Source organism: Boleophthalmus pectinirostris, unplaced genomic scaffold (assembly GCF_026225935.1).
Source record: "Boleophthalmus pectinirostris isolate CB_2022bp ecotype Guang Dong unplaced genomic scaffold, ASM2622593v1 HiC_scaffold_21, whole genome shotgun sequence".
In the NCBI taxonomy this organism is placed as follows: domain Eukaryota; kingdom Metazoa; phylum Chordata; class Actinopteri; order Gobiiformes; family Gobiidae; genus Boleophthalmus; species Boleophthalmus pectinirostris.
In genome coordinates, this window is record NW_026571175.1 from 27,131,884 (window position 1) to 27,159,870 (window position 27,987).

Below are 27,987 nucleotides of genomic sequence, written 5' to 3' on the forward strand. Positions count from 1 at the left end.
GATATCGATACTGCATCAATACGTTAAACAATATTAATCTAGCATTTATTCATTACGAGTGTTTCTGTTGCTCAAAAATACAACAATTCTCTCTGTGAATGGGGGCAACTCTCCACAGATCTGACCTGTAATGCAGCCTATAGTTGTCTCACTTGAGATCGACAAGTTTAATTTCTACTTTGGAACATTCTAGTCAAAGCAATAACATCTCCATGGAGACAAGCAGGCGACGGACCCTCCACAGTGCAGCTCTATGCAAAGGAAACGTATAGGAAAAACTTAAACTTAAACAAACTCTTCTTGTTTTTTTTTTTCCAGATTTGTCCTACATCACGACTTGGCCTTTTCTGTGGAAGGTTTCTGCGATCACTCTGGTCAGCTGCCTCCCGCTCTACATCATCAAATACCTGAAGCGCAAATTCTCTCCTCCCAGCTACTCCAAGCTCTCCTCCTGAACCAAACCACCGCCGCCATTTTCATTTTTTTCTAACTTATTTTTTTCTTTTGAACGTTATATTTTGAGCACTTTTCGAACTTCATTCACTGACTAATGTACCTGTGGAAAACCAGGACGCAGTGGACCAACCAGAGGAGCGGAACAGCGTCATTTGATTTGGATGTAAGACTTTTTTGGATTACTTGAAAATACATGAGCACATATAATTGAGTTCAAACTGACACAAGGAAAAAAAGGAGACAATTTTGCCTTTTTGTTGAACAGCATTTACAGCAATTTTTATACTTTGGACCTTTTTATATGTGCTGTTTTTAAGTGTTGGTTTTTAAAAACACAAATTGCTGACCTGTCTTTTTTACAGTGTTGTGTTGCGGTTAAGGACTCGTCGTAAATCTTTTGACTGTTTTTTTGTTAATAAAGCCATTTTACTCTGAAACCTTCTGCTCTCGACCTCAAAGTATCGGACAAGGATTGACCAAAAAGAGCCACTTCCAACGTACAAGTCAAAACACTGTATTTCTATGTGAGCGGACTCTGCGTTTCTTTGTATCTGCTGCTAGTTTGTACTGTATGTTTAGCACAAATCATTTAAAGACTTTTGCTGCGTTCATGGCGTGATTGGAAACTCGGGAATTTTTTGAGAAAAATGCACATAAATGAAAGAAAGTTGAAAAGAAAAAACAACTCTGGGACTCAAGATGAAAACGAACAAACAGACGACTCCTGTTATATGAAGACAAATTTAATTAAACTGATTGTATTTTTAGATAAAGTAAAATAAAACGTTAATGTTAAAGGTGCATTGTGTAACTTTTCAAGTGGAGGGTCCGTCACCTTCTTATTTCCATGGAGATGTTGCCTGAAATGTTCCACAGTATGAAATTATCCAATCCAGTCCAACTTTATTTGTATACCACATTTTACCAACACAAAGTCTCCAAAGTGCTGCACAGAGTGGCACAAAATAAAATAACACATTAAATAAAATAAAGTCAGTAAAAATATAATAATATAATAAAATACAAAAATTTGTAAATAGAAAAATAGCAAATCAAATCAATAAAAAACAGTTAGAGGAGCACACAGTTCTCATGCCTTTTACGCTTATTTATCTTTACAGAGGCAACAGGTGACGTTATAGGGTCAGATCTGTGGAGAGGTGAGCCCGTTCGCAGTAAGATTGCAAGTTTTTAAGTCAATAAAAAGTTACGCAGTGCACCTTTAAGCTTCTGTAAAGGCGAACAACAAGAAATTTTACTGTTAGTTTCATTAAAGGGCCCATGTTAGGCTGTTTTCTGATCTGTTATAATGTTTCCTCGTCAAAAACAGACCTGGAGTTGTGTTTTGTTTCATTCACACATGTTTAACACACAAACCCTGCACATTTAGGCTGTGTTCTTCTCTCAAAAGCAACAGAAAACGCACACCAAAATTCTTGTAGAGGTGCAAATGCAAGGAGCAGCCAGACAAGAGTGAAAAAATGCTTAGCACACTCAGATGGCCGATATCCAAAAGCTTTGGACCACAGCACAAGAAAAATATCTGATGAAGGCTTTTTTTTTGCCAAAATGTTATTTTAAAAATAAAAAAGCTTTTGGATATCGGCCATCTGAGTGTGCTAGGCAAGGCAAGGCAAGGCAAGTTTATTTGTATAGAACAATTCGTACACAAAGTAATTCAAAGTGCTTTACAGAATAAGAAATACATTAAAATCAAAATAAAAACAAATCAAAACATAAATCATCATAAAGATTAAAAAAAAAAAAAAAAAGAGACAGACATAAATTAGAAGTGTGCTATGCATTTTTTCACTTTTGTGTTCTTCTCTCAAACAGAAAACACTCTGTTCCACCTTGTGATGTAATTTGGTAATACAGGAAGTGCTCCACTGTGTTTTTAAACTCCGTACGTCTTCACTAGAATCATTTGGATAATTTCAGCCTTGGAATTGCCAAGCTCTACTGAACAAAAGGTAAAATAGAGGTCAGCGCAAAACAGAATTTTCAGTCCTGCTCCCGCCTGTGCCCACAGAGAATTGTAATTTTCATTCCCGCTCCTGCCTGCATCTGCAATATTTTTTCCAGCCCGCAAATCCCACAGGATGGAAGCGTTTATTTTCTTAAGCTCTGTCAAACACAGAGAAGCAGAAAGGAATTGTCTAAAATGTGCACAAGATTAGACCACGTCCACAAGTTTAGGCTGTTTAAAGTGTTTTTATTAATGCCAAATAAAATATCCAGCACAAATGATGTATTATAGGAGCACATTCACCATTTGTATATTTTACTTTACACTCATATTTAGTTTGCGGGACAGCAGTTTATCAGCTCACCCACCCACTCCCGCCCGCGCCTGCAATGAGCTTTCAGAATATGTCCCGCACCACACTCTTTTGCATCGAGGCCCTTGGGAGTGCAGGGCTCTAAAACATAGCTTGAAAACTACCACCACATGACATCACAAGGTGGAACAGAGCATTTTGAGATTTGGAGACTTATAAAGTGTTACTCAAACATGTGTGAATGAAACAAAACACAACTCCAGGTCTGTTTTTGACGAGGTAACAGCTTTATAACATGACTTAAAGCTTCAAGAATCCATTTTGTGTAATTGAGCACCTTTAAACACTGTTAATGACCAAACTTAATGATTTTATTATCGGTGACATCAAAATCCACACTTTCCGAGACAAAAGCACATGAATGTAAACAAGTCTAAGTCCCGCCGTCTCATCTCACGGTCCCGAGTTTCCAAACAGCACCTGAACGCCGCATTTGCTTCATGCTGCTTTCAAAGACACATCCGTCGCATGTGCTGTCAGTGTTTAAGCATGTCAACGCCAGCGAGTAAATACCGAAATATTACGCAACTTTTATTACATTATTGGTTTAAAAAAATGCACTATTTGTTCTGAGTTGATGTCTGTTCTTGAGCCCAGCACCGAAAAGAAGCACACTCACTTTTTTAATCCAGAAAGTGCACACCAGCATGTCCATGTAAGGCGACTTTTGTATAAATAAATGAATGAAACAAAAATAGTCAAATTGTCAAGTCCACTTTACAGATTTACCACTAGAAAAACCACTAGAAAGAGCAAAACAAAGCTCGGAAAATGCACCGTAATGTATCTTTAACTACCACTTGATCTGGACACTGAAGAATGAATTTATGTGCATTAAAGAGGGGGTATTATGCTTTTTTTTACAGGTTTCTACTGTGTTATAACAATGTCCCCTCATCAAAAACATCCCTGAAGAGTTTGCAGACGTCATCCATGCATGTTTGAGTAATTTAGTGATCTTTCTCAGGCCCTATTCCAACCCTGTTTATGATTACCTGTAAGATTCTGTTCAATGCATTTCTCCGGTTAAATTTAAGACATATTGTGCACGGTCCCTTTCTTGTCTCATAAATAAACTAAAATAAATAAACAAAGCTCCGCCCACAAGCCTACGTCCCCCACACTCCCACACGACAACTCTCCATAAATATACAAAAACACGATACAAAACTGCGCACAAAAACTTGACAAACCTGATACGACGTGCAGTAGTTTTGCCGTTTTTATCCACGCTCATTTTGTTGTGATAGCGCTCTGAAGGGGGATTGACTTAGCGTGGAGAGCAAAGAGAGTGGAAAAAGGGAAAATTAATAAAACATATACATTTCCAAAACAATAAAAGGTAACATGGTGATCTAAATATGTTATGTATTAGGAATTTAATACCCCAAAGAAGTAAAAAAAGTACCCCCTCTTTAATTAAAACTACTGAAATCTTGTATGTTTGTTTGATTATTAAGTTACGTTAAGTTGGTTTATATTGTTTAAACTTTGAAGATACAAGCAAAATTATGGTTAACAGGGTTGAAAATGATGTATTTCCCAAAACTATTTTATTTTTTAAGATCAATTACCTTTTATTTTTTCTTAAATCAGAAATATTTGTAGATTATTATGACCACACGAGCTCATCGATTTAGTAGTGACCCTGATGACGCTTGAATGCACAGAATTAACTAAAGAAAAACTGGAAATATTCTCACAAATCCCGACAATCTCAGCAGCCCGTGAATGCACCATCAGACCAGTATTGTGATTCGTGTAGTCCTGATTGTAACTGCTTTTTTTTAGACATAATTTGATTGTTGGTTCGATCACTTTGTGCCTCTTTACTGCTGTGTCAAGTCTTTAAAATCATCCTTATTTATGTATGTTTTTTATGTTGTGTAAGAAAAGGACTGGTATAAAAGTTTTAAGTGTACATGACAGGTTTTCGTGATTCTCTCTTTTTTTTTTTTTTTTTTTTTTTTTTTCATTTGGAGGGATAATAAATAACTACTGTAAAAATCCCAAATCAAGAAGCAGTTTGCGAACAAAAGTTGAAAAATATGTTGGAAAAGTACAGAAAGTAGAGATTTCTATTTAAGAGAATCCCATATTGAGAGAATTCTGTCCAAAAGTTTAAAAGTTTACAATTTACACAAAAGAAACACATTTTCCTGATATTTTAAACTAGTATTTCAACTATATAAAAGGTGTTTTCTGTTCATTTTATTTGTTAAATAATAATTTCTGTGTACATTAGAGGAGTTTAGGCCCAGTGTACTTCATGGTTGCTAGGTAACAGTTATAAAAGTAAAATTTCGTTTTAAAATATATGTTTAGTTAAATCTTAAATATAACATTCTTAGCTGAGTTTTTAGTGCAGTGAGGAGTCTAACCTGTCAGAGGCACTTTAAAGGTGCATTGTGTAACTTTTCTGGTGGTGGATCCGTCAAATTTTTCTCCATGGAGATGTTATTGCTTTGTCAAGAATGTTCCACAGTATGGCATTAAACCTTTCCATCTTCATGGAGACCAAACCAGACTATGTTACAGGTCAGATCTGTGGAGAGGCGATCCCGCTCAGTCAGAATATATCACTTTTCTTATTATTTTTGAGCTATAAAACCACCTGAAATTGAATAAATGTAAAGTAGAGCTGTTTAAAGTCACACTGTGGGACATTCCAGGCAGGTGACGGACAGTTTGAAAACATTCACACACATAAATAAAAACAAAATTGGCAGTGAAATGATTATCAACAAATAATTTATTGAGTTGAACAGTTGAGTACAGGTGAGTGTGACTGTCATGTTACAATATTAGTACCACTGAATCATATATAGGCCTAAGTACTGACAGGTAATTACGGTTTGAACAATCAGTAGGTCAGTTTAAAGGTGCACTGCGGAACATTTCTAGTGGAGACAAGCAGGTTACAGCACTACGCTTCATAAAAAGTCAGATCTGTGGAGAGTCGACCATATTCACAGAAGGAATTATTGTATTTTTGAGCAATAGAAACACCTGTAATAGATAAACGCTAAATGGAAATGGTTAACGTTATACTATGGAACATTCCAAAGCAATAACATCTCCATGGAGACAAGCAGGTAGCGGGTACAGGGTTCCTATGGTCATGGAAATCTGGGAAAAGTCATGGAAATTGAAAATGTAATTTTCCAGGCCAGGAAAATGTATGGAACTTTGTAAATTCATTGAAAGTTTTGGAAAAGTCATGAAATTTTAGTGTCTCTTTCACACAACTACAGCGTTCTGTTGAGTTATTATTAGGCTATTATAATCCGTGTATCATTCGTTTTTCAATATAAAACCAAAAATAAGAAAACGAAAAAAACAACTATTTTCTTCATTTCATTATTTGTATCCAAAACCAAAATGAAAAAACTGATTTGTTTTTTCAGTTTTCGATTTTGTGTTTAAATGAAGAATGGAAAAAACAGATAACAGCCGTTTCCCGTTTTTGTGACTTAAACTGCGATGCTGGACTTTTGCACCGCATACGGACTGAACCAGGACTAAGCCAGGTCCAGGAACCAGGACTGGAACCAGGACTGAGACCAGGACTGAGGCCGGGACCAGTCCAGGACCAGACTGTGATTGAGACCGGGACCAGAGTGGAACTGAGACTCAGACCGGGATAGAGACCAGGACCGGACAGAGACTGGGACCGAGACTGAAAACAGTTAGTCCTGTTTTAGTCCTGGTTCAGTCCGGCTTCGCAGTTTAAGTCACAGAAATGAAAAAACGGCTGTTATCCGTTTTTTCATTTTGGTTTTGGAGACAAATAATGAAGAAAACTGTTGTATTTTTCATTTTCTTATTTTCGGTTTTGTATTGAAAAACGAATGAACGAATGATACACGGATTTATTTTGATTATTTCCAATCGTTTGCGCCTTTTGTTTAAAAGAGACGACAATAAATGCACTGACAGTATTTTGAATGTTAAAAAAAATATAATCCCAAACCATAAGGTGAGCGGAAAGGGTTCACATTTCATATTTAACCCTAAAAGTCTGACCAGCTCTTACATGTAGGTGCCGTAAAGTCATGGAAAATTCACGTTATGTCATGAAAAAGTCATGGAAAAGTTTTGAAATTTTGTCAGTGAAAAAGAGAGGGAACCCTGCCTCTACCAGAAAAGTTCGTGCACCTTTAATGTGAGAATTATATAGAAAACCCCACCGCACAGTTCAGTCGATATAAACATCATGTCTATGGGTCCCTATAGTAAAATATGTTACAAAACAAGTTCAAACCAGTTTCCAACACAAATCTCCTTTAGCTTATCTATAACTGCATTCATAACTTTGTCCAGTGACGTTTTTTACTGTTATTAAAATAAAAAGTGATGAGCAAAACTTGCAAACGATCCCAGAGCACAGTCGATTTAATCAAACTTCAGCACTGGGGTTGTCAAAGAAATCAATTCTCAGATAATAAATTGATAATAAAACTAGTATATAAACAAGAAAGTCATTTGAACAAGTAAAACAACACTTAAAAAAGAGACAAACCTCGACATTTCCAGAATAATTGTGTATGGTCTTTGTTCTATGTCAGAACTTCATGATCATTTGATAAAAACGAATAAAAAGAAATTCAATGGTTTCAAAGCATGTTAACAATACTAGTGTTGTTTTAACTATTCAACACTGTTTCAGCTGTGTTCACACTTGCAGACGCCACATCAAAACTGGGACTAAACCTGGACTAAACCTGGACTAGAATAGGCCCTAAACCCGGTCTACATCCGGACTAAACCAGAATCAAACCAAGTGTGAACAAAGCCTGAAGTAAAAGATCTTCAATAATCATAATACAGTGTTTCCCACATATTTATACTGAGACTACGGTGCCTCAAGAGATCCATATTTGAATCATTTTATTCAAATACAGTTTATGGAGAATAACTTTGTGCCTCTGCTGATAAAAAATAAATAAATACAGATAAAATATAGTGACTTCTGGCATAAAGTGTAATTCATGGGTCTCCAACCTGCAGCTCTTCACCTCCTTCAAAGTATCTCACCAAGGGAGTCATTAAATACCTTTTACCATTTAAATGTTTTTTATAACTAACTTTGCGCACTAATACATGGATAAATGTTTATGTTTTATAGGCATATAACTGCTCCCCATCTAAGCCTCGCAGTGACTCTTATCTTTACTCTATTTCTTGTGACCCCTAAAATTTTGTAAGTTTTGTAAAAGCAGCTCACTGGATGAAGAAGTTTGGAGACCCCTGGTATAATTCGTTTTTTTCTTGTTCAGATTATTTTTAGACTATGAAAGGCCTCCGTAGTCTCCAGTATTAATGCGAAACACTGTAATGACGTTAAAATAAAAACAGCAGTTCTTCATTTGGACCCGGCTCCACTCTGAGCTCTGAGTAAAACCTTCACAGAAGGCACTAACATCACTCAACTTCACTCATTCACCAGTGAACGAAACCTAAACGGAGATATGCCACAGTGGAGATTTTAATATTTCTACAGTGTTCTCCTCTTGATCTACACAGACACTTACATTTGATTTACTAAAATTAATCTAATCTGTGTTTTATGCCAAGTTTTTATGCACTCAAGTTTCGACCATAGACTGTGTAAAAAAGCGGATTAAGTAAATGTGACGTCAGCTCCAGTCAAATGAAGCTCATCGAGGCAGGAAGTAATAAAAGCGATTTTGGAACCAAGTTAGGAATAGGAATTAATTTACGGACAAAATAACAAAATAAAAACACCGGGATCATGTAGACCAAAATGACGAGGCTCACAGCAGCAGTTTTAGAGAGAGGAGGGGTGCCAATTTTTCAATACAGAGTCAATTGGAGCCAGAGTTGATGGAGCCAGACGTGCGCCCATGTCCACTTACTTTTTTTTTTTATCTAAACAGTCTATGGTTTCTACATATAAATTCGTAAGTGTCACGGTCTAGTTTCCTCATTTCACTTTATGTTTGTGATTTTAGCTCTACTGAAATCTTGAAAACTCTTTAAAATCGGTCTGAAAATGGACTCTTGAACATAATTACTACATTATTCTGTTTTTATTTGTAATAGAAATGGCCTGTATATGAATGTACGAGCTGTGTTTTGTATTTGTATGTCTGTTTTGTACCACAACATCATTCAGACACCTGCTTATTATTACTACCATAACCTGAATATAACGCTCAGCAACTGGAAGGTGAGAATCAGATATTGTATTTTATAATGCTATCAATCTTTCACGTACAATAATAAACAAGGATAAAACCCGTTCATCTAAAAAGAGAGAGGAAGATTTAGATACAAACAAGTAAAGAATGTGAATGAATGTGACAGTGAATAAAGGATTTGACTGTATTTGGTCATGAAAATGTGTTTTTTCTTCGCACATAACTAAAATCAGATCATGTGACATCTCTAGTTTTGAAATAGAGTAGATGAATAATTAAGTATTAACCAACAAGGAGCCGTGCGTTATGCAATATTTAACGTTTAACAGAGTGGTGTTCTTCTGTGAAGTGCCTTAAAACTGCAGAACGCACGGCTCTTCATTTTTTAATGCACTTATACCACGGCCACAAACTGAAATGTATCACTTGTGAATCTGAAAACCTTTTTACAATTTGTAAATGTCTTATATTTGTTTGAGCAGTGATATGTAAAAGCATTAAACAATGAGGAACCGTGCGTTAAAACTGCAGAACGCAAGGCTCCGAGTTGTATAATGTGCTTAAACCACGGCTAGAAACTGAAATGTGTCACTTGTGAATCTGAAAATCCTATTTATAAATGTCCAAAATATCAGTTGTTTTCAATAATGCTAGTTCCTACATTCTACCCAAAGCTAGGGTGACCAGGTTTTCAAAAAAAAAAAAAAATAGGGACACTCCTGGTTTGTAGTGACTGGCAATAATAAAATTGTGAAACGAGCTTGTAATTAAGGAAAACTGTTCTGCCCTCGGCCCATTCATGACGATCATGTGAGTCCGTATAGTAATATTTTCTTTATGTTTTGGTCATTTTTAAAAGGTACAGTCTGGAGTTTTGGACATAGGACCTCATTTTCTAGTGAGCCAGAGTGTTGGAGACGTGTGGAGACACTTTTTAAAATATTCCATTCCAGTATTTGCAGAGGTCGCTGGTGCTAGGCTAGTGCATGTCAATGGCCATAGTTATCCTGCCACTAAAAACAGTCTTACCCACTCCACACACCCGAAGCAAATCTATTATTACACCAGACTGTCGATGTGAATGTCTGTGTCGTCAGAATAATATTTGAAATAAAACTAACCTTGCAGCATGAATCTTCACGCGTTGAGGGACTATTTTCTCATATATCACTGTCAAGCTTTCTATCAGGAAGTACAACTCGCTGCTGCTCAGACATAAATCCTTCAAATGCAAGGTTGGTTTTACTTCTAAAATGATTCTATCAACACAGACATTTAGATCAACAGTCTGGTGTAATAACAGATTTACTTTGGGTGTTTTGTGGAGTGTGTAAGACTGTTTTTAGCAACAGGATAACTATGGCCATTGACATGCACTGGTCTAGCACCAGTGACCTCTGCAAATACAAGGACTGAATGGAATATTTAATAAAGTGTCTCCACACGTCTCCAACACTCTGGCTCACTAGGAACCTCACTGTCTCTTTCAGCAGCTTTTCTGTATTTTATCTAAACAACTGACCATGTGTGCCTCTCTTTACTGTTGGCAGGTATAAGATTGGTTAAAAATAGGAACACCTGGGACAGTTTTTTGTATAAAACTGGGACAAATCAACAGTTTTGTATAAATCTGCTGGTAGAGAGGACACAGGGCTCAAAACTGGGACTGTCCTGGGTAAATAGGGAACGTCTGGTCACTCTATCCAAGGCATTTGAGGATTTGTTCATGACGATGGCCGCAGAGCAGTGATATAGAACGGTGATTTGGCTTTTGCCGGAACTACTTGTGCATTATACTGTATTAACTGTAGTTTAACATGAACTTCCCATGGTATAAAGTAGATGAACAAAGTAGATAAATGGACTGCATCGTGGATAATAGTTGATACTGGCACTAGCACTGAACTGTTTTTGGTATGAAACACACATTCAAACTCTGAGGTCCACTACAGTGAGGCCACTTCTCCGAGCTGAGGTTTCTTGATAGAGTTTGTGGGTATTAGGTTCAACACAGTCACTTCACAACAATCAAATAGAAATCTGAAAACACTTGAAGTCTTAAGTACTTTGTGCATACAACATCTTAACTACGAAAAATGCAAGCAAGAGGTTGTGAAGTGCATATGACAGGTTACACTCATTTCCACAAAACACAATCAACTTCTTTATAATTGTATGTTTAATTTATATACCGTATTTTCCGCACTATAGGGCACACTTAAAAGCCTTTAATTTCATCAAAAAACGACTGTACGCCTTAATAATCCAATAATCCAGAGCGCCTTATATATAAATTTATTTGGGTGTCTTAGTATGACTTTAGTAAACTACAAAGCCGCACCACCACTTCCGTAGTCAGGAGCATCGCGGAGTAATACATACTGTGATTCCTTTTAATATCAAAATGCACCTGTCAAGAGACACGCTTACAACACGGACTTTAAACTCAAGGTTATTATAAAGTGAAAGACAGGGAGACAGCGCCGTGTGGCTTACACCACGATCTGCCAACGGATCGTGGACGCCCGGGTTAAGGATCAGTATCAACTGTGGTCTGAGCTTTCACCAAGACCAGAATCATCACTGAACTGCCAGGGAACAGTAACAACACTGACTCAGATAATGACGAGGGGGATGCAGGCGTGCTGGAAGCTGTAATCGCCCAACTGTTTGAACAATTAAGAGTTATTGTGAATACACTAACAATTTAGCATCTCAGACAGTGTTTTTGTTATTATTGTGAATGCGTTAAATAAAATTTGACTGACTTATCCAACTGTTGTGTTTCGTTTAATGTGCTTATAGTCCGGTGCGGTTTATATGTGAAAAAAGTTCAAAAATAGACCATTCAATGACAAAGTTTGTCTTATAATACAGAGTGCCCTATAGTGCGGAAAATACGGTATTTAAAGGTGCATTGTGTAACTTTTCTGAAAGAGGGACTATCACCTGCTTTTCCTCATGAAGATGCTTCCTGGAATGTTCCACAGTATGGCCGTACACCTATTTATCATCCACGGAAACAGACAGAGATGCCACAGGGGCAAATTACATGTCAGATCTGTGAAGAGGCGTGCCCACTCACAGTAAGAATGCAAGTTTTTAGCTCAATAAAAACCCACATTACTGAGTAAATGCAATATGGATGCATTCAATGCCAAACCGGGACATTCCAGACAAAACAATAACATCTCCATGGAGACAAGCAGGTGGCGCACCCTCCAACAGAAAAGTTACACAGTGCACTGAGGGCTGAGACGATCTTCAATTTGACTTTGCAGAACATTTTAGTGGAGAGAATGGAGAAAACTGAAAAGATTGTATTAAATGATCACATTTAAGCCACTGGGGAAATCTTAAAATCTTAAAATAAAATTAAACTACTGCGTTAAACCTGCCGCCCCGACACTGTCACTGAATTCAGAGCATCACCTGCCGCTGCACTAAACTCTGCTCCTGTCACCAAAGTGAGAGACCTTTCTTACATTTTTAATACAATTTGCAATACCAGAAAGTGGGGAAAGTAAAAATCGATTTTCTTCCAAACAATTCAATTTGAACACCACATTTCATTAATTGATTTAATAGATTTTTGTCATTTACTTTGCTTAGCTTTCCCTAATTTGACCATTTTGGTAAAGTCTGTAATTGTGCTTCCTGGTTGGAAACAGGCAGCAGATGTGACTTAAACAGAGGTAATTCCATAACCAGGACCAAAGCTCACCTAATTTACACAGTAGTTATTTGACAAATAAAAATGTGCAAAATTACGCCTTTACTTTGTTAAAATAATGTTTAAAATTTCAGATAAAATGGTGTTGCTTGATTAAAACTGTCCCTGTCTTTTTTATGGAATGTTCTGTTTTCAAAGTTTTTCTTCACATGTACTAGACATACAAACAAATCAAAATTACCGTATTATTTTTTTTTGCCGTATTACACTTTTTTTTCATGGTTTGGGTGGTCCTGCTTATACTCCGGTACGACTTACATATTAAAATTTTCAGACTGACAGCCGCAAGAGGCTCTAGGCTTGCGTGTCAGTGTTCTGTGCATGTCTCTTGCAGAAAAAGCCTCTGTCCTGTTGCAAGTAGAGAAATATTCAGCAGAAAACGGTAATTGGGCAGCAGAAAGAAAGTTTGGAGTGAGCGAGAAACTTGTGAGGGACTGGCAGAAAGGGGAATGGAAAACACCGCTCAACAGCAACTGGGAGGGTGCAGCATGCAACTTTCATGGAATTCACTGGAGGGATCGACAAAGCCTGGACTTTAGTGACGACCGAAATTGCGCGGAGTTGCTCAAAAGCGACAACGAGGATGAAGAATTCAATGGATTTAGTGATTTGGAGTGAGATCGAGAGCTTGGTAATGTTATGTTGTTTATGCTATAGTTATCTGAATAATTGTTAATATGTTACGTTAACATATTAACGCCTATTCAGCCTGTTGTTCTCTGTTCTGTTGTTATTACTATTACTTGCTTTTCAAGATAAAATGTCAGTTCCTGGTCCCTGATTTTATAAAATAAATTTCCCCCAAAAAGTGCGACTTATATACGTTTGTTTCTTCTTCATTGTGCATTTTTTGGCTGGTGCGATTTATACTCTGGAGCGACTTATAGTCTGAAAAATACGGTACGTTTCTCGACTGGGAGAGTGAGAAACCGCTACGTCTACACACGCCGCCATTCAAATCACCAAAATACCATTCAAGTTTTGCTGCAGGAAAGTTTTATGACACAGAAAGCAGGATCCCTTTAGGGCTACTTCCTGCTTGTTACGTTTTTTTCAAGATTTCTTCATAATCTCATATTTAACTGGTTTAAAACGAAGAAACAATATTTACTACGGGTCCTACTCCACCAAACGCAGTAAATAATACTTACAGAAAGAAGAAAACCTGTCATATGCACTTTAATAATAAGAAGTACTGCATTTAAGTTTAGAACAACAAAGAAGAGGATTTACTGTTGAAAATATAGGCACCCGTTTCACAATGATTTTGGTTTATGTCACGCTACTTTGATTGACTTCACAGGCGTCCTCCTCGCACAGACTCCGCCCCATCGCCAGACCCGCGAACATCCCCGATCCCTGATGATTCTGAGAGGCCTGTCCGAGCAGCGCCATGTTGCTGCCGTTGGTCACGCCGCTGTTCCCGTGATGCACCCTCCCTCCTCCTCCTCCTCCTCCTCCCCCCGTTTCGGACATGACCAAATGAGGTGACGACATCATCTCTCCCCCGTCTTCGCTGAGTCTCCTCGTGTCCCCGTCTCCTCCTCCTCCTCTTTCTCCTCCCTCGCCGGCTCCTCCCCTCCTCTCACAGTGAGCGCGATGTCTCATAAAACTGTCCCGCCACATGAATTTCTTCCCGCACCCCAAACAGTCGTAGGGTTTGAGTCCCGTGTGGGTTTTCATGTGCTCCGTGAGGTGATGCTTCATTTTGAATTTCTTGGAGCAGACCGGGCAGTGGAACGGGCGCAGGTCCAGGTGCATGTTTATGTGACGGTCGCGCATGCTTTTGTGAGTGAAGGTTTTCCCGCAGTGACACATGAAAACCTTACCTGATGAAGAGTTATTTCCACTAGCTCCTACACCGCTACCATCTCCTCCGTCTAAACCGCTTTGGAGAGCGAGATGTGCCGCCCCGTGCTCCAAGTTCGGACTCTTAAAAGCTCCTCCTGGGATCATACTACCCGGCATCCCGAGAGGAGCGGTGCCAGAGTCCATGGAGAGAGCGGGAGCCTGGCTGTAGAGGAGGATCTGGTTCCCCTGCATGTCGAGGGGGAAGAGGGCCCTGGCGGAGGCGGCCGACTGGACCTGACCCAGTAACGCAGACACGCGGTTGGAGCTGTGGGCGGAGCTCTCGTGCAGCTGCTGAGCCAAAGTCTGCTCCATCAAACTGCCTTCGAACTTGAGGTAGTCCTCTGGAGTCGGGCAGTAGTCCCCCTACACACAGGACAATGGATTCAGACACATTAAAAGGATTATATATTACGCTAAATTGACTCTTGTGAGCTTTAGGACATGTTATAATGTTGTTTCCTCCCCAAAAAACATAAGTGGAGATTACTCAGTTCAAAATGCTCTATAGTTTTTTCAATTTAACAGCTACATTTTACCTTTAGTTCAGTAGAGACAGTGAATTCCAGGGCTGAAGTGATCCAAAAGATTTGTTGCTGGTCAGATTATAACTATACAAAATGATAGTATCCAGTGTAGGGCTGCGTATCATTGAGAAGTTACAAATATGATACAAATCTCGATACACAGGCCACGATACGATACATATCTCAATACAGTGAGCATTCGATTCAATACGATATATTTCAAATCAGTTCAATATGGTTCAATAAAAATAAAGGCTATATCATGGCTGTGACACTAAGTCTTTGTTAAACCACTTCTTGTGTAAAGTTCATATGAAACAAACATTTTACTCATCATTCAGTGAATATTAATACATTTTAATTAATCATAGCATCTATATACAGTCCCTGACAAAAGTCTTGTCACTTATCCATTTTGTAGAAAGAAAAGTTTATAACCTGACTTTAAATTAATCGACTGGTTTTAGAAATGTCTCATATGAAAGCTAAAACCCTCCCAAATTATGCTCAATATACTAAAATAAATTTGCTTCACTGAAAAAAGATTGATCATTTAATGAACACAGAAAGGTCAGATTTTGGCAAGACAAAAGTCTTGTCGCCTACAGAAAATTGAACAAATAATTTACTTCAAATACAAAAATATGTTGCATAACGTCAGTGAATGAAGTAGTGGTGCTGTGAGATCCATATTTAATATCTTGTATGACTTCCATGAGCTTGAAGGACGCATCCATGCGGTTTGACAATGATTCATACAATTTGTTGATGAAGTCATCAGGAATAGCAAAGAAAGCGTCTTACATGTCTCCCAGCGTTCATAAAGATTCTTTGGTTTTGCCTTCCATGCTTCCTCTTTCATTCTACCCCAGACATGTTCAATGATGTTCATGTCTGGTGACTGGGCTGGCCAGTCCTGGAGCACCTTGATCTTCTTCACCTTGAGAAACTTTGATGTAGAGATAGAAGTATGTGATCGAGCACCATCCTGCTGCAAAATTTGACCCCTTTTATGGTTGGGAATGTAAGAGGAGCTAATACTTCTTGATATTTTAAAATATTGATATTGCCTTCCACCCTGCAAATGTCTGGCACAGCCCCATACTGGATGGAACCCCAGACCAGGATTTTTCCGCCACCAAACTTAACTGTTTTCTGGGTGAATTTTGGATCCATGCGGGCTCCAGTAGGTCTCCTGCAATATTTGCGGTAGCTGTGATGTAATTCAACCAACGATTCATCTGAGAAATCCACCTTCTACCACTTTTCCAGTGTCCATCCTTTTAGCAGGCTGTGGGCCTTGGCAAATGCCACACGGTTTTTTTATTGCCTTTTGTTTAGTGCTGGTTTCTGTGCACTGATTCGACCATGGAGGCCATTTCGAGACAGAATTCTACAAACTGTTCAGGGTTGACACAGGGACTTGAGGTGACCAGGCCTGGTGGAGTCTGCTGCAGTGGAAAAGGGGCTGGCCTTGGATTTTTGAATCAACAAACTGTCCTCCCGAGCAGTTGTCTTGCGGGGTCTGCCGGACCTGGGCTTGTCAAAAACATCCAGTCATTTCAGATCTTTTTCTTATTCTTTGTACTTGACGCTGAGACACATTGAAGGTGTCAGCCACCTCAGCAGTGGATCTGGTCTTCAGCCTCTTGATAATTAACACTTTGGTCTGAGAGTGGATCTTAGGCATGTTGTCAGAGGTCAAGTTGCAGTTGATGTGAAGGTCTGGTGTGCTGGGGTTCTTTTTATACACAAACACTGATTGATTGATCAGTAACTGATCACAGATGAGGCTGTAATCTCGGATTGGGTGCATCATATGACAAGGTGACAAGACTTTTGTCTTGCCAAAATCTGACCTTTCTGTGTTCATTAAATGATCAATCTTTTTTCAGTGAAGCAAATTTATTTTAGTATATTGAGCATAATTTGGGAGGGTTTTAGCTTTCATATGAGACATTTCTAAAACCAATCGATTAATTTAAAGTCAGGTTATAAGCTTTTGTTTCTACAAAATGGATAAGCGACAAGACTTTTGTCAGGGACTGTAGAGCCTTTCAAGATACCCAAAGCGCTTTGCAGTTCATTGTTTATTCACTCCACACTCAGCGGTGGCATGCTACTATTGTAGCCACAGCTGCTCCGGGGCAAACTGATGGAATCGTGACTGCCAATCTGCGCCATCGGCCCCTCCGACCAAAACCATCAGTCACACACACACTTTCTGACTAAATGTACGTATATGAATATGTCAAATGTGTTGCATAAATGAACTTCCTTCCACTAAATAAGCAACAAAACTGTATTTCAATGTATTTGATGTGATATATTTCAATTCAATTTTATACGGTTCAATCAAAAATAAGGCTAAATCGTGGCTGTGACACTAAAAGTCTTAAACCACTTCTTGTGCAAAGTGAATATGAAACACAAACATTTTAATCAACAAAACAGTGAAAATGTCAAATGTGTTGCATAAACAAGTTTCCTTCCACTAAACAAGCAACAAAACTGTAGCTCTGTAACAAAATAATTTAGTAAAATACACCAAAAAAAATACTGTATCACATTAAGTGGTACAATATATCGATATCAATATTTCGATATTTGTACACACCCCTAGTCCAGTGTCCATCCATAGGTTCAAATATATACTTCAATTGTCCATTTATCTTAATTTTGATGTAACTATGTTTTATTTTTTATATTATTCACAAAGTTTTAAATTGTAGGATCACCATTTGTAATTCTTTTTGTAATTTCCTTACATTTTACGCTGCCCAAGCAGGGGTGAAGCACAAGCTCCTCTAATGTAAAATCAGCAGTTTCAGTGTATTTTTAAAACAGAATTCATTGTGTAATAGTCCTAGTATTGATTTTATTATTCTGCAATATATCAAAACTAAATACTGCTATATACTACTGCTATAACACTAAAGTTACACCATTAAACAGCTTGAAAGTATTGCAGATTAATTTAATGCTTGTGTAACTTTTCTGGTGGAGGGTCCATCCAATGCTTTTCTCCATGGAGATGTTATTGCTTTGTCTGGAATGTTTCACAGTATGGCATTAAACCTTTCTATCTTTATGGAGATCAAACCAGACCAAGTTACAGGTCAGATCTGTGGAGAGGCGCCCACCAATCACAGTGAGAATGTCTCTTTTTCTAGGTATTTCTGAGCTATAAAAACACCTGTAATTGAATAAATGTAAAGTAGAGCTGTTTAATGTCACACTGTGGAACATTCCAAGCAGTGAAATTACATCTCCATAGAAACAAGCAGGTGATGGAGCCCAAACCAAAAAGTTACATAGTGCACCTTTAAAAGATACTGCTTCACTGAAAACACGTCGCTCCAGCAGTGTCTCCAGCAGTGTCTCACCTGTGACTCCATGTCTGTTTCACTTCTGTTGGCGAGTTCGGCAGACAGACTCCGCACGTTGGAAATGTTAAAATCGTTTCTTTCTCTGGACAGTTCGGCCTCTCTCTCTTCGTCCTCCTCTTCGTCGTCTCCGGCTTCTTCTCCAGACACCACTATGAGGTCATCGTCGTCTGTGTGCTCTGTTTTCACCACCACCCACTGTTTGCGGGGCATGATGCTGGGCTGGGAGTACGCCGGCCGCTTCTGCTCCTCGCCATCCTAAAAACAGAGATACAGAGACAGATCAGGATTTAATTTTTATTTAAAACTGAAAGGTGCATTGTGTAACTTTTCTGGTGGAGGGTCCGTCAAATGCTTTGTCTCGAATGTTTCATAGTTTGACATTAAATAGTAAAGGAGAAATATTTGTCAATTGGTCAAAAACGTTTCGCAGCTCATCATTTTCGACTAAAATAAACCTTGTCCAGTTGACAAATATTTCTCCTTTGCCATGGATTCTACCTGGATGACTGAGGGATTTTGCACACGTATGGGATTAAAGTTATAGGTCAGATCTGAGGAGAGGCGACCCCGCTCACAGTCAGAATGCCTGTTTTTCTAGATATTTTTGAGCTACAAAACCATCATCTGTAATTGAATACCGTATTTTTTGGACTATAAGTTGCTCCGGACTACAAGTTTCACCAGCCAAAAATTGCGTTATTATGTTTTTTTCTTCTTCATAAGTCGCTCCGAACTATAAGTCGCACTTTTTGGGGGAAATTTGTTTTTTGAAATCAGAGACCAGGAACCGACATTTCATCTTAAAAGGCACGTTATAGCAACAACAGAATAAAGAACAGGCTGAATAGGCGTCTGTTATGTTAACGTAACATATTAACAGTTATTTAGTTAAATATAGCATAAACAACATAACAGAACAAGTTTACCAAACTCTCGATCTCACACAAATCACTAAATCCACTGAGTCCATTGAATTCAAGTTTCTCGCTCACTCCAAATTTTCTTTCTGCTGCATATTTCACTACTTGCAGCAGGACAGCGGCTTTTTCTGCAGGAGACATGCACAGAAAACTGACAGACAAAGCTAGAGCGCCCTCTCATGGCTGTCAGTCTGAAAAATTGAATATATAAGTCGCACCGGAGTATAAGTCATAGGACCACCCAAACCATGAAAAAAAAGTGCCACTTATAGTCCGAAAAATACGGTAAATGTAAGGTAGATCTGTTTAAAGTCATACTGTGGAACATTCCAGGCTGAGTGATGACCTATCCATAGAAACAAGCAGATGTCGAACCCCCAACCAAAAAGTTACACAGTGCACCTTTAAATATGATCACCTATTTTGTAATTTGATCCATTTACTTCATAATACTCACAATATTGATGATTATTTATAGTATAGTTTTGGCACTCATTTTATATTTAAGTGTATTTTATGCTTGTATTGCCTTTTGACTGCATGATAACTTTCTTGTTATGAGTTTTTTATTGTTCTGCCTTGTTGTTCTGTAATTTCTCCACTGATAATAGAAGCTATATAAAGCTATAGCCGTGGATGACTGCAATATAGTCACATAAGCAACCGCACCATTTACATTTATACATAGGCAGTGTGGGTGAAGTGTCTCGCCTTCACCCACATAACCTATGACAGTTTCTACACGGCGAAAAAGCTTGTCCAAAATTTAAGATATAAACATCTAAATCTATCAGAAAATGATTTAAAAGTAGTAAAATTATCTGTCCATGCCACAAGATAATTTTACTTGACAAGTTAATTTAAAATACATTACCTCTAGACTAGAATTACGCATAAGTAGATAATAAAGCTGAAAACAAGATGAATAACCTGATATAAGTTTTAAAATCTTGGTCAGATCAGTGAACTTTGCAGTGTACTAGAGCCACTTCCGAGATCTGACCTGATCTTGCACCGACAAGCAGCTGCGGTCACGTTACTATAACCTGATATTATACAAAAAGGACTCAGTTGTGATGTCATGTAGTTTTGTAGATACTTTTTTACCTTTTTTTCAGTAGAGAGTGTCAATTCCAGGGCTGAAATGATCTAAATCAGAGGTGGACGATTATTTTTTCCATGGGGCCACATTAGAAACAGAAAATATTGAGCAGGGACAGGACAAAATGCTTATCTCAGCTCTGCATAATATGAATTGTATTTCTTTATCAAAAGCAGTAAATAACATTTTTTTTGACGAGCTGCTTAGACTGGTAAATGTCATTGAAATGTGGTGTTAAATGTAATTTTAAAAAACACCTCTAAAACAAAAGCAATGCGGCTTTAGTCCATGGTAAAATTTTACGAGGTAAAATTATAAAATGTGTTTATATTGCAATTGGCTTAAACAGAGTCAACCAAACCAGCTGCACAATGCCCAAGTCTGATTGAAATGATTCTAGTGAAGGTGTATGGAGTTTAAAAACACAGTGGAGCACTTCCTGTATTACCACATGACATCACAAGACTGTTTTCTGTTTGAGAGAAGAACTCTACGTATGCAGGACTTGTGTTTTAAACATGTGTGAATGAATCAAAATCGAGGAAACAACACTGCAACACAGAAAATAGTGTAATATGGGCCCTTTAAATATAACATATCTCATTAGTATTGGGCTGTAATAGTTAAACAGTGATCTATCTAATATAATATGTTCAGTTAAGACAAAGATCATTTTTCATAATCTCACGGCACGGTGGCTGAGTGGCTAGCACTCATGCCTCACAGCAAGAAGGTTTTGGGTTCGATCCCCAGGTCGCCCAGGGCCTTTCTGTGTGGAGTTTGCATGTTTCTCCCTGTGTCTGGATGGGTTTCCTCCGGGTGCTCCGGTTTGCCCCATCAACCCAAAACATGCTACAGGTCTCTAGAACAGTTGATAGTCAAGGTCAGTTAAATACAATCAATCAATGAACCTGTCCAGGGACGACAGGTGGAAATTAGCACTGATGCTACAACCTGATGTACAATGCATCTCTCCTGTCAAGGTTAATGCGGAAATTGTGCGCTGTCCCTGTCTCAAATAAATAAATAAATAAATAAAATAAATACTGTGGTCCAAAGTAAGAAAAATTATAAGATATGACCGAAACGTTACTGAAAAATAAAAACAAGCTTTTAGACATTGACCATCTGAGTGTGCTAGGCCTTTTATTTAAACAAACCAAAACACTTAATTCTTCTCACAATCACCTGATACGACGACACACCGAAACTATCGCTGACCCCGACTTCCTGTTCCGACAGCGAGCTCGCCTTCTTCCTCCGGGCGCTGCCTCCCACTCGCGCTCTTTTCCTTTGGTGATACAACATCTCCTCCTCCTCCTCTTCCTCCTCCTCCTCTTCGATGAGAAACGCCTCCTCCCCTCCCGACGGCGTGCAGTAGCTGGGGGTGTGGCTGGACCCCGCTCCGTCTCCCAAGGCGCTGGTAGCCGCCGCGTTCCCCCCAAAACCGCTACCGTCTCTGGGGCTGAAGTAGTTGGTGCTGCTCGGCGACTGGCTTTCGCTCAACGACGGATGGTGATTGGACTGATTTGCGCCGTGGATTTCACTTGAAGCGCCTTGCTGTGAGCTTGAACCTTCCCCTCCACTAGTCGCCCCACTGTTCCCATTGCTACTGCTGCAGCCCGGGTTCGCCAGCGCTCTCCCGTTCCTGATCGCATCCTCGTTTGGGACCTCGCCTCCTTCAGATCCCCCCGCCGTAGTCCCCGTGGTCGCCGTAGCCCGGTTTTCCTTCAGGAGTTCAGTGCATTTGTCGACGATGTGCCACATCTGCAGCACGCTTCCCACAGTGAGGTAGTTTACGATGTCGTCTCGAAGCATGCGGAGCTGACCCGTGTACGCGCAGCTCAAGACGCTCTCGAAGGCCAGAGGGTCCATCACCGCAGGGATCGAGACGGTGGACATGTTTTTCAGAAGCACCTGGAGGATACAAAAAGGAAAATGAGCGAAACTGTCACACACTAATCCATATATGACAATGGCCGTGTCTCATTTCTCTTTCCTCGCCTCTTTCTACTCGATTCCTCTCCTCGATCCTCCATTTTTCATCTGTCAATCAATAATTCATTTCATATTAAGTGGTGTCTCAAAGAAAACCACAGAAAAAAGGAGTAAACATGAGGAAAGCTTCAGGAGGCAGACATCAGATAAAAGAATCAAACTTTATTGGTCTCAGTGAGGAGTTTATTTCCTCTCTCCTCCCTGTGTCTCGTCTGTGGGCGAGACTTCCGCACACATTTCCTGCAGAATCGAGGAGAGAAATCAAGGAGAAGGAAGCGAGGAAAGAGAAATGAGACGAGACCAATGCTGCAATCACAGAAAAAAGAAGTGGACTAAAGGAGTGTGACCCATAGTGTTCAGCTCATCGACGCTTGCCATTATAGAGCTGAATTTTGAGTCAAGTATTAGGAAAAGGAATTTATTTATGGACAAAATGGCAAAATAAAAAACATCAGGATCATATAGAGATTAAGGGAGAAAAGCACAGTTGAAATTAGGGATGCACTGATCTAGTTTTTTCACTTCTAATACTGATACCGATATGTTGATTATAAGCATCTGCCAATACCCAAAGGTCCAAACATTTGTGAAGCCAGATTGACGCTTTTGTTCCACCTTTTAAAATGCCTCAAAAGTGAAATAAATCCATGGAGAACGATCCAAGTGCAGTTAAAAACTCTTTACTGAGTATTCACGTATAGCTGAGGACATACAAAATGTACAAAAGGGGGAATTTTAACAGGTAAGGTGTCAGGAGGTCAAATAACTGTTTGGTTCCACTCCACACTCCCATGGTCCACCTGCACTTGTCTTAAATAAGGAGCCATAGACCGCAAAATAATACCAAAAATAAACATTACTTAGATAAATTTATGATTAACATTAGCAATAATTAACTGAACAAAAAATGCAAATAGATCAAATTATTTTTAAAGAAATAACAACAAATAATCATGTTAACCTTGAAGAATCACCAAAAATCATGCATTTGAAGTAAATATTAGGTCAAACAAAATAGGAATAATAATCTCAGTAATGAAAATATTACAAAAATTATGAAACTGGGTTTAGGCTCCAACAACCAGTTACACACACACACAAAAACACGCACACAATTAACTTATTTGAAAACAGATCCAGTTGTGTTCTGTAATTATTACTGGGTGACAGTAACTCAGTTGGTCTGAAGGTTGGTGGTTCAAATCCCACTCTTGGCATAATCATCATCGGTTGAGCAGTCAGACCCACTAACCCATAGGTTGGCAGTGAGATTCCAGCTCACAGATAAATGCTGTCGTTGTGTCCTTGGGCAAAACACTTAACCCACCTCGTCCCTAGAGTCTGAGTACCCTGGTGTTTGTGTGTGTGAATGGGTGAGTGGTTTCTTGATGTAAAGAGCTTTGAGAGCCTTGAAGGTGGAAAAGCACTTTAAAAAATATGACCACGTGACCATTATTTTGTAAGTAAATACTCAACAGCTCAGTATGAATAAAAGTTTAAACATTATGAGATGATTATTATTATTATTATTAGGAGAGCTTGCAAATATTCTTATTATATCCAAATAAAGCCCCAGACCTGGATATTGGCTTAAAGTGCGCAAGACAGGTTTTGATGATTCTCTAATTTCTACTTAAATTTTTGGAATAGTACCTGTCGTAAATATAAATGATAGTTTTACACTAATCTAAATCTAAACTAAGCAATTTGCAAAGAAAAATTGAAATACATGTTAAAAAGTACAGGAAGTAGATAAGGAAGTAGATTTTTATCACAGTACTTAGAATACTGTTCAAAAGTTCACCACAATTTACATGCAAGAACCACACTTTTTCTGCTACTTTAAATATTATTTCAATAAATAAAAGGTGTTTTTTTTATAATACATGGTTGTGTTTTAGTAAAATGAGTACTCAGATCTGTCATAGGCACTTTAACAGATACAATATCATGAGACCTACACAGATATCCAATACAAGTATCGGTATCGGTGCATCCCTAGTTGAAACCGATCAGCACGGTGGAGACAAAATGAAAAAAACGTGAAACGGCACCCACCTGGTCATGAAAGTAGGGTGACGAGGCGGCCAGCACGCAGCGGTGAGCCTTGAACACATGGTCCTGTACATGGATGGAGAGGTCACAGAGCTGTCCCTGCGCCCTCTGCTGGTTCAGACTGTCCAGGACGGAGGTCTGCACGGCGGGGAAGCTCACCTGCACCACAGACCCCGGTGCGCGGCTCGGGGCACAGCTGCTGCCAACCTCCATGAGTGGACCTGTCAACATAACCATAACTAAAGTATGATATATCGCAACAGAAAAATATCACAATACTCGATAATACTGAAACTAATTTATACCATTGACGCAATAACTTCTCTTCCTTACGACCTTTTGTATGCACTGTATATATTATTATTTATTTTGACTTGTACATATACATTTATATAATTATGCCTTATTTGACACCTGTATCTTGCCATCTTTTTTGCTATTTATTTAGAATTTATTATTACTATTTACATTTTTTACTTTGTTTAATGTGTGAGCTACTGTGTCCAAATAATTTCCCTTGTGCATCAATAAAGTTTGTCTAACTCATAAAATCAAGATGAGTGTGAACTTTTTTCTACTTGAACCATATTGTCTTCCTGGATTTATTTATTTATTTCGAGCTCTGTCACAGCAGAACAAACAAAGTGGTTCAGAGATTAATGCAATCTGTACTATTAGAGTATAAGACTGACTCATACAAATGAGAAATGCTGAAATGGAGTGGGAAGAAGAAACACTTATTATTAACTAGAGCTGGGTATCATTCAGAGGCTGCCGATATGATACATACCTCGATACAGTGAGCTTACAATTCTATATGATTTGATAAGATATATCAATTCAATCTGATACTGTTCAATAAAAAATAAAGGCTAAATCATGGCTGTGATACTAAAAGTCTTTGTTAAACCACGTCTTGTTCAAAGTTAGAATGAAACGCACCCATCTGAATCATCAAAACAGTGAAAATGTCAAATTTGCCGCATAAACAAATTTCCTTCTACTGAATGAGCAACAAAACTGTAGCGTTGGAACAAAATAATTTAGTAAAATATACCACAAAATACTCTTGGCGTTAGGGCTGGGTATCATTAAGAAGTTGCCGATACGATACATACCTCGATACATAGGCCACGATGCGATACTTATCTCGATACACTGCACTTTGGGTTCGATACAATATATTTCAAATCGATTAAATAAAAAATAAAGGCTAAATCATGGCTGTGATACTAAAAGTCTCTGTTAAATGATTTCTTGTGTAAAGTTAATATGAAGCACATCCATTTGAATCATCAAAACAGTGAAAATGTCAAATGTGCCGCATAAACAAGTTTCTTTCCTCTGAATAAGCAGCAAAACTGTAGCACTGGCACAAAATAATTTAGTTTAAATATACCACAAAATACTGTTGGCGATATATAGATACAGCAGCCCACGATATCGATACTGTATCATCACATTAAACAATACGATATATCGATATTTGAATATTTTCACACAAACCTATTATTAACCTTCTCCAGTGTCAGAAAAAAAACAATTAAAGAAAACAAATAAAAGCTGGATTTCTGTTTGTTTCAGAGGGGAATACAAGATCTGAATCTGATGCACTGCCATAGACTAACTGGTGGGTCAGTGCACCTAAAATAATTGCTGACTGGGGGGGCAATAATAGATCCCTGGGGCAGCTGCTGTACACCTGTGGATTGCCCTGCCTATCCACCAGAGGGCGCTACAGGCAGTGGACGATTTTAAACTAAAAAAGGTTTTTATTTCGAAAAGGCTGATCTGTGTTTTTATTGTTGTTTTATTCCGTGTATTATTATAAACAGGATGCAGCACTTTGAGAGTAGTTTTCAAATGTAAAGTGATGTATAAATAAAAGCTATAATTAGTTACATGTTAAATTCAGAAAACTGTGAAATGCTGATTTACATTTTTCCAGTGGGCTTAAAGTGAGTGGTGTCAAACTCATCCTTGTGCAGAAATTTGATGACAAAAACTGTAGATTTTGTATTATTAACGCGTCTAAACATTAATTTGATCATATTTAGTTTGCCTTATCTAGTTTTTCTCAACAGCTGCGCGATGTTTATTTAAGAAAATCTATCAAAACCAGACGATCAGCAACTGGTTCTGAAACAAGTTCCTGTATCTCAAAGAAAAGACTAAAGCAAAGGGAAGCCTGTCAGGCCAGAAAAACTAGTTCCCCGCGTCAAAAACCTCTCATCTTTTATATAATTAATGACATTTGTGAGCGATGGTGCCTCCCGCTGTCATATTCAGACATTGAAATGAAGACTACAGATGTGTTGTTAGCATGCTAGCGCGTTAGCTCAGACGGCTTTCTCAAAAACACAGACGTGCACATTAAACTTACCTTTTTAATTGACACCGCTGCTGCTAAATGAGATGAGCACATCGGGCCCGGGGGCAGACCGTCCTGTCATTGTCCACAGGCTCAGAAATACAAGCTTCATTTTGCACAATCTGTGTTTGAATCAGAACCGAGCGACTGCAGACAGGCGCGTCCCCTTTAAGCACACTCCAGACAGAGCCAGACTGGGCCGACACAAAACGCACTGAGGGGCAAGACTTTAGACTTACACAAACTTTATAATCCACAAGGGAAATTATTTGGACTCAGGAGCTCACACATCACTAAATAATATAATAACAAAGAGAAAAAATATAAATAATCATAAATTCTAAATAAAAATAGCAAGAGACAGGTGTCAAATAAGACACAATTAAGTAAATGATTTTGAACAAGTCAAAATAAAATAGGAAAATAAGTAAGAAAATGTCAAATCTCAGCTATATCCAACAGATATGTTATGTGGGGGGTGCTCTGGGAGTATGGGGTTCAGGGCCCATTGCAAAGGGCTGTCCAGTCCCTGTACGACCAGAGCAGGAGCTGTATTCACATTGCCGGCAGTAAGTCAGACCTGTTCCCAGTGCATGTTGGACTCCGCCAGGGCTGCCCTTTGACACTGGTTCTGTTCTTTGTATTTATGGACAAAATTTCTAGGCGCAGTCAGGGGCCGGAGGGGGTCCGGTTTGGGGACCACAGGATCTCATCTCTGCTGTTTGCAGATGATGTCCATTTGGCTTCATCAAGCCAAGACCTGCAAAGAGCTCTGAGGCAGTTTGCAGCCGAGAGTGAAGCGGCTGGGATGACGATCAGCTCCTCCAAACCTGAGGCCATGGTTCTCGACTGAAAAAGGTGGCTTGTCCTTTCCGAATGGGTAGCTGGGCTCTCCCATAGAGATAAGGTGAGGCGCTCAGAGTAGAGCTGCTGCTCCTCCACGTCGAGAGGAGCCAGCTTAGGTGGCTCGGGCATCTGTTCCAGAGGTCTCCTGAGTGCCTTCCTTGGGAGGTGTTCTGGGGATGACCCAGGACACACTGGAAGGACAATGTCTCTCGGCTGGACTGGGAACGCCTTGGGGT

General features: G+C 38.9%; 2 protein-coding genes across 4 annotated transcripts in view; one reads left to right on the forward strand and one right to left on the reverse strand.

Annotated features, from left to right (window-relative positions):
• Window positions 1-4,724, forward strand: part of atp9b (ATPase phospholipid transporting 9B) — a 75,259-nt gene extending 70,535 nt beyond the window's left edge. For both annotated transcript variants that reach the window (XM_020934365.2, XM_055157530.1), the window contains exon 29: window positions 319-4,724. In XM_020934365.2, the coding sequence (XP_020790024.1) occupies window positions 319-455 (137 nt within the window). In that variant the 3' untranslated portion in view covers window positions 456-4,724. The remainder of the gene's footprint in view (window positions 1-318) is intronic.
• Window positions 4,725-10,043: 5,319 nt separating this feature from the next.
• On the reverse strand, window positions 10,044-27,084 carry zbtb22b (zinc finger and BTB domain containing 22b). Of its 2 annotated transcripts, XM_020934387.2 has the most exons (5): window positions 26,918-27,084; window positions 24,538-24,755; window positions 21,670-22,398; window positions 18,457-18,714; window positions 10,044-14,909 (listed from the first exon to the last, which is right to left on the reverse strand). In XM_020934387.2, exons 2-5 carry the CDS (start codon window positions 24,745-24,747, stop codon window positions 13,968-13,970), a joined length of 2,139 nt encoding a protein of 712 aa, XP_020790046.1. In that variant the 5' UTR covers window positions 24,748-24,755; window positions 26,918-27,084; the 3' UTR covers window positions 10,044-13,967. The 2 variants fall into 2 exon arrangements, with proteins under 2 accessions (XP_020790046.1, XP_055013357.1); XM_055157382.1 differs by lacking the exon at window positions 26,918-27,084 and having other exon boundaries at window positions 24,538-24,765.
• Window positions 27,085-27,987: the final 903 nt, after the last annotated feature.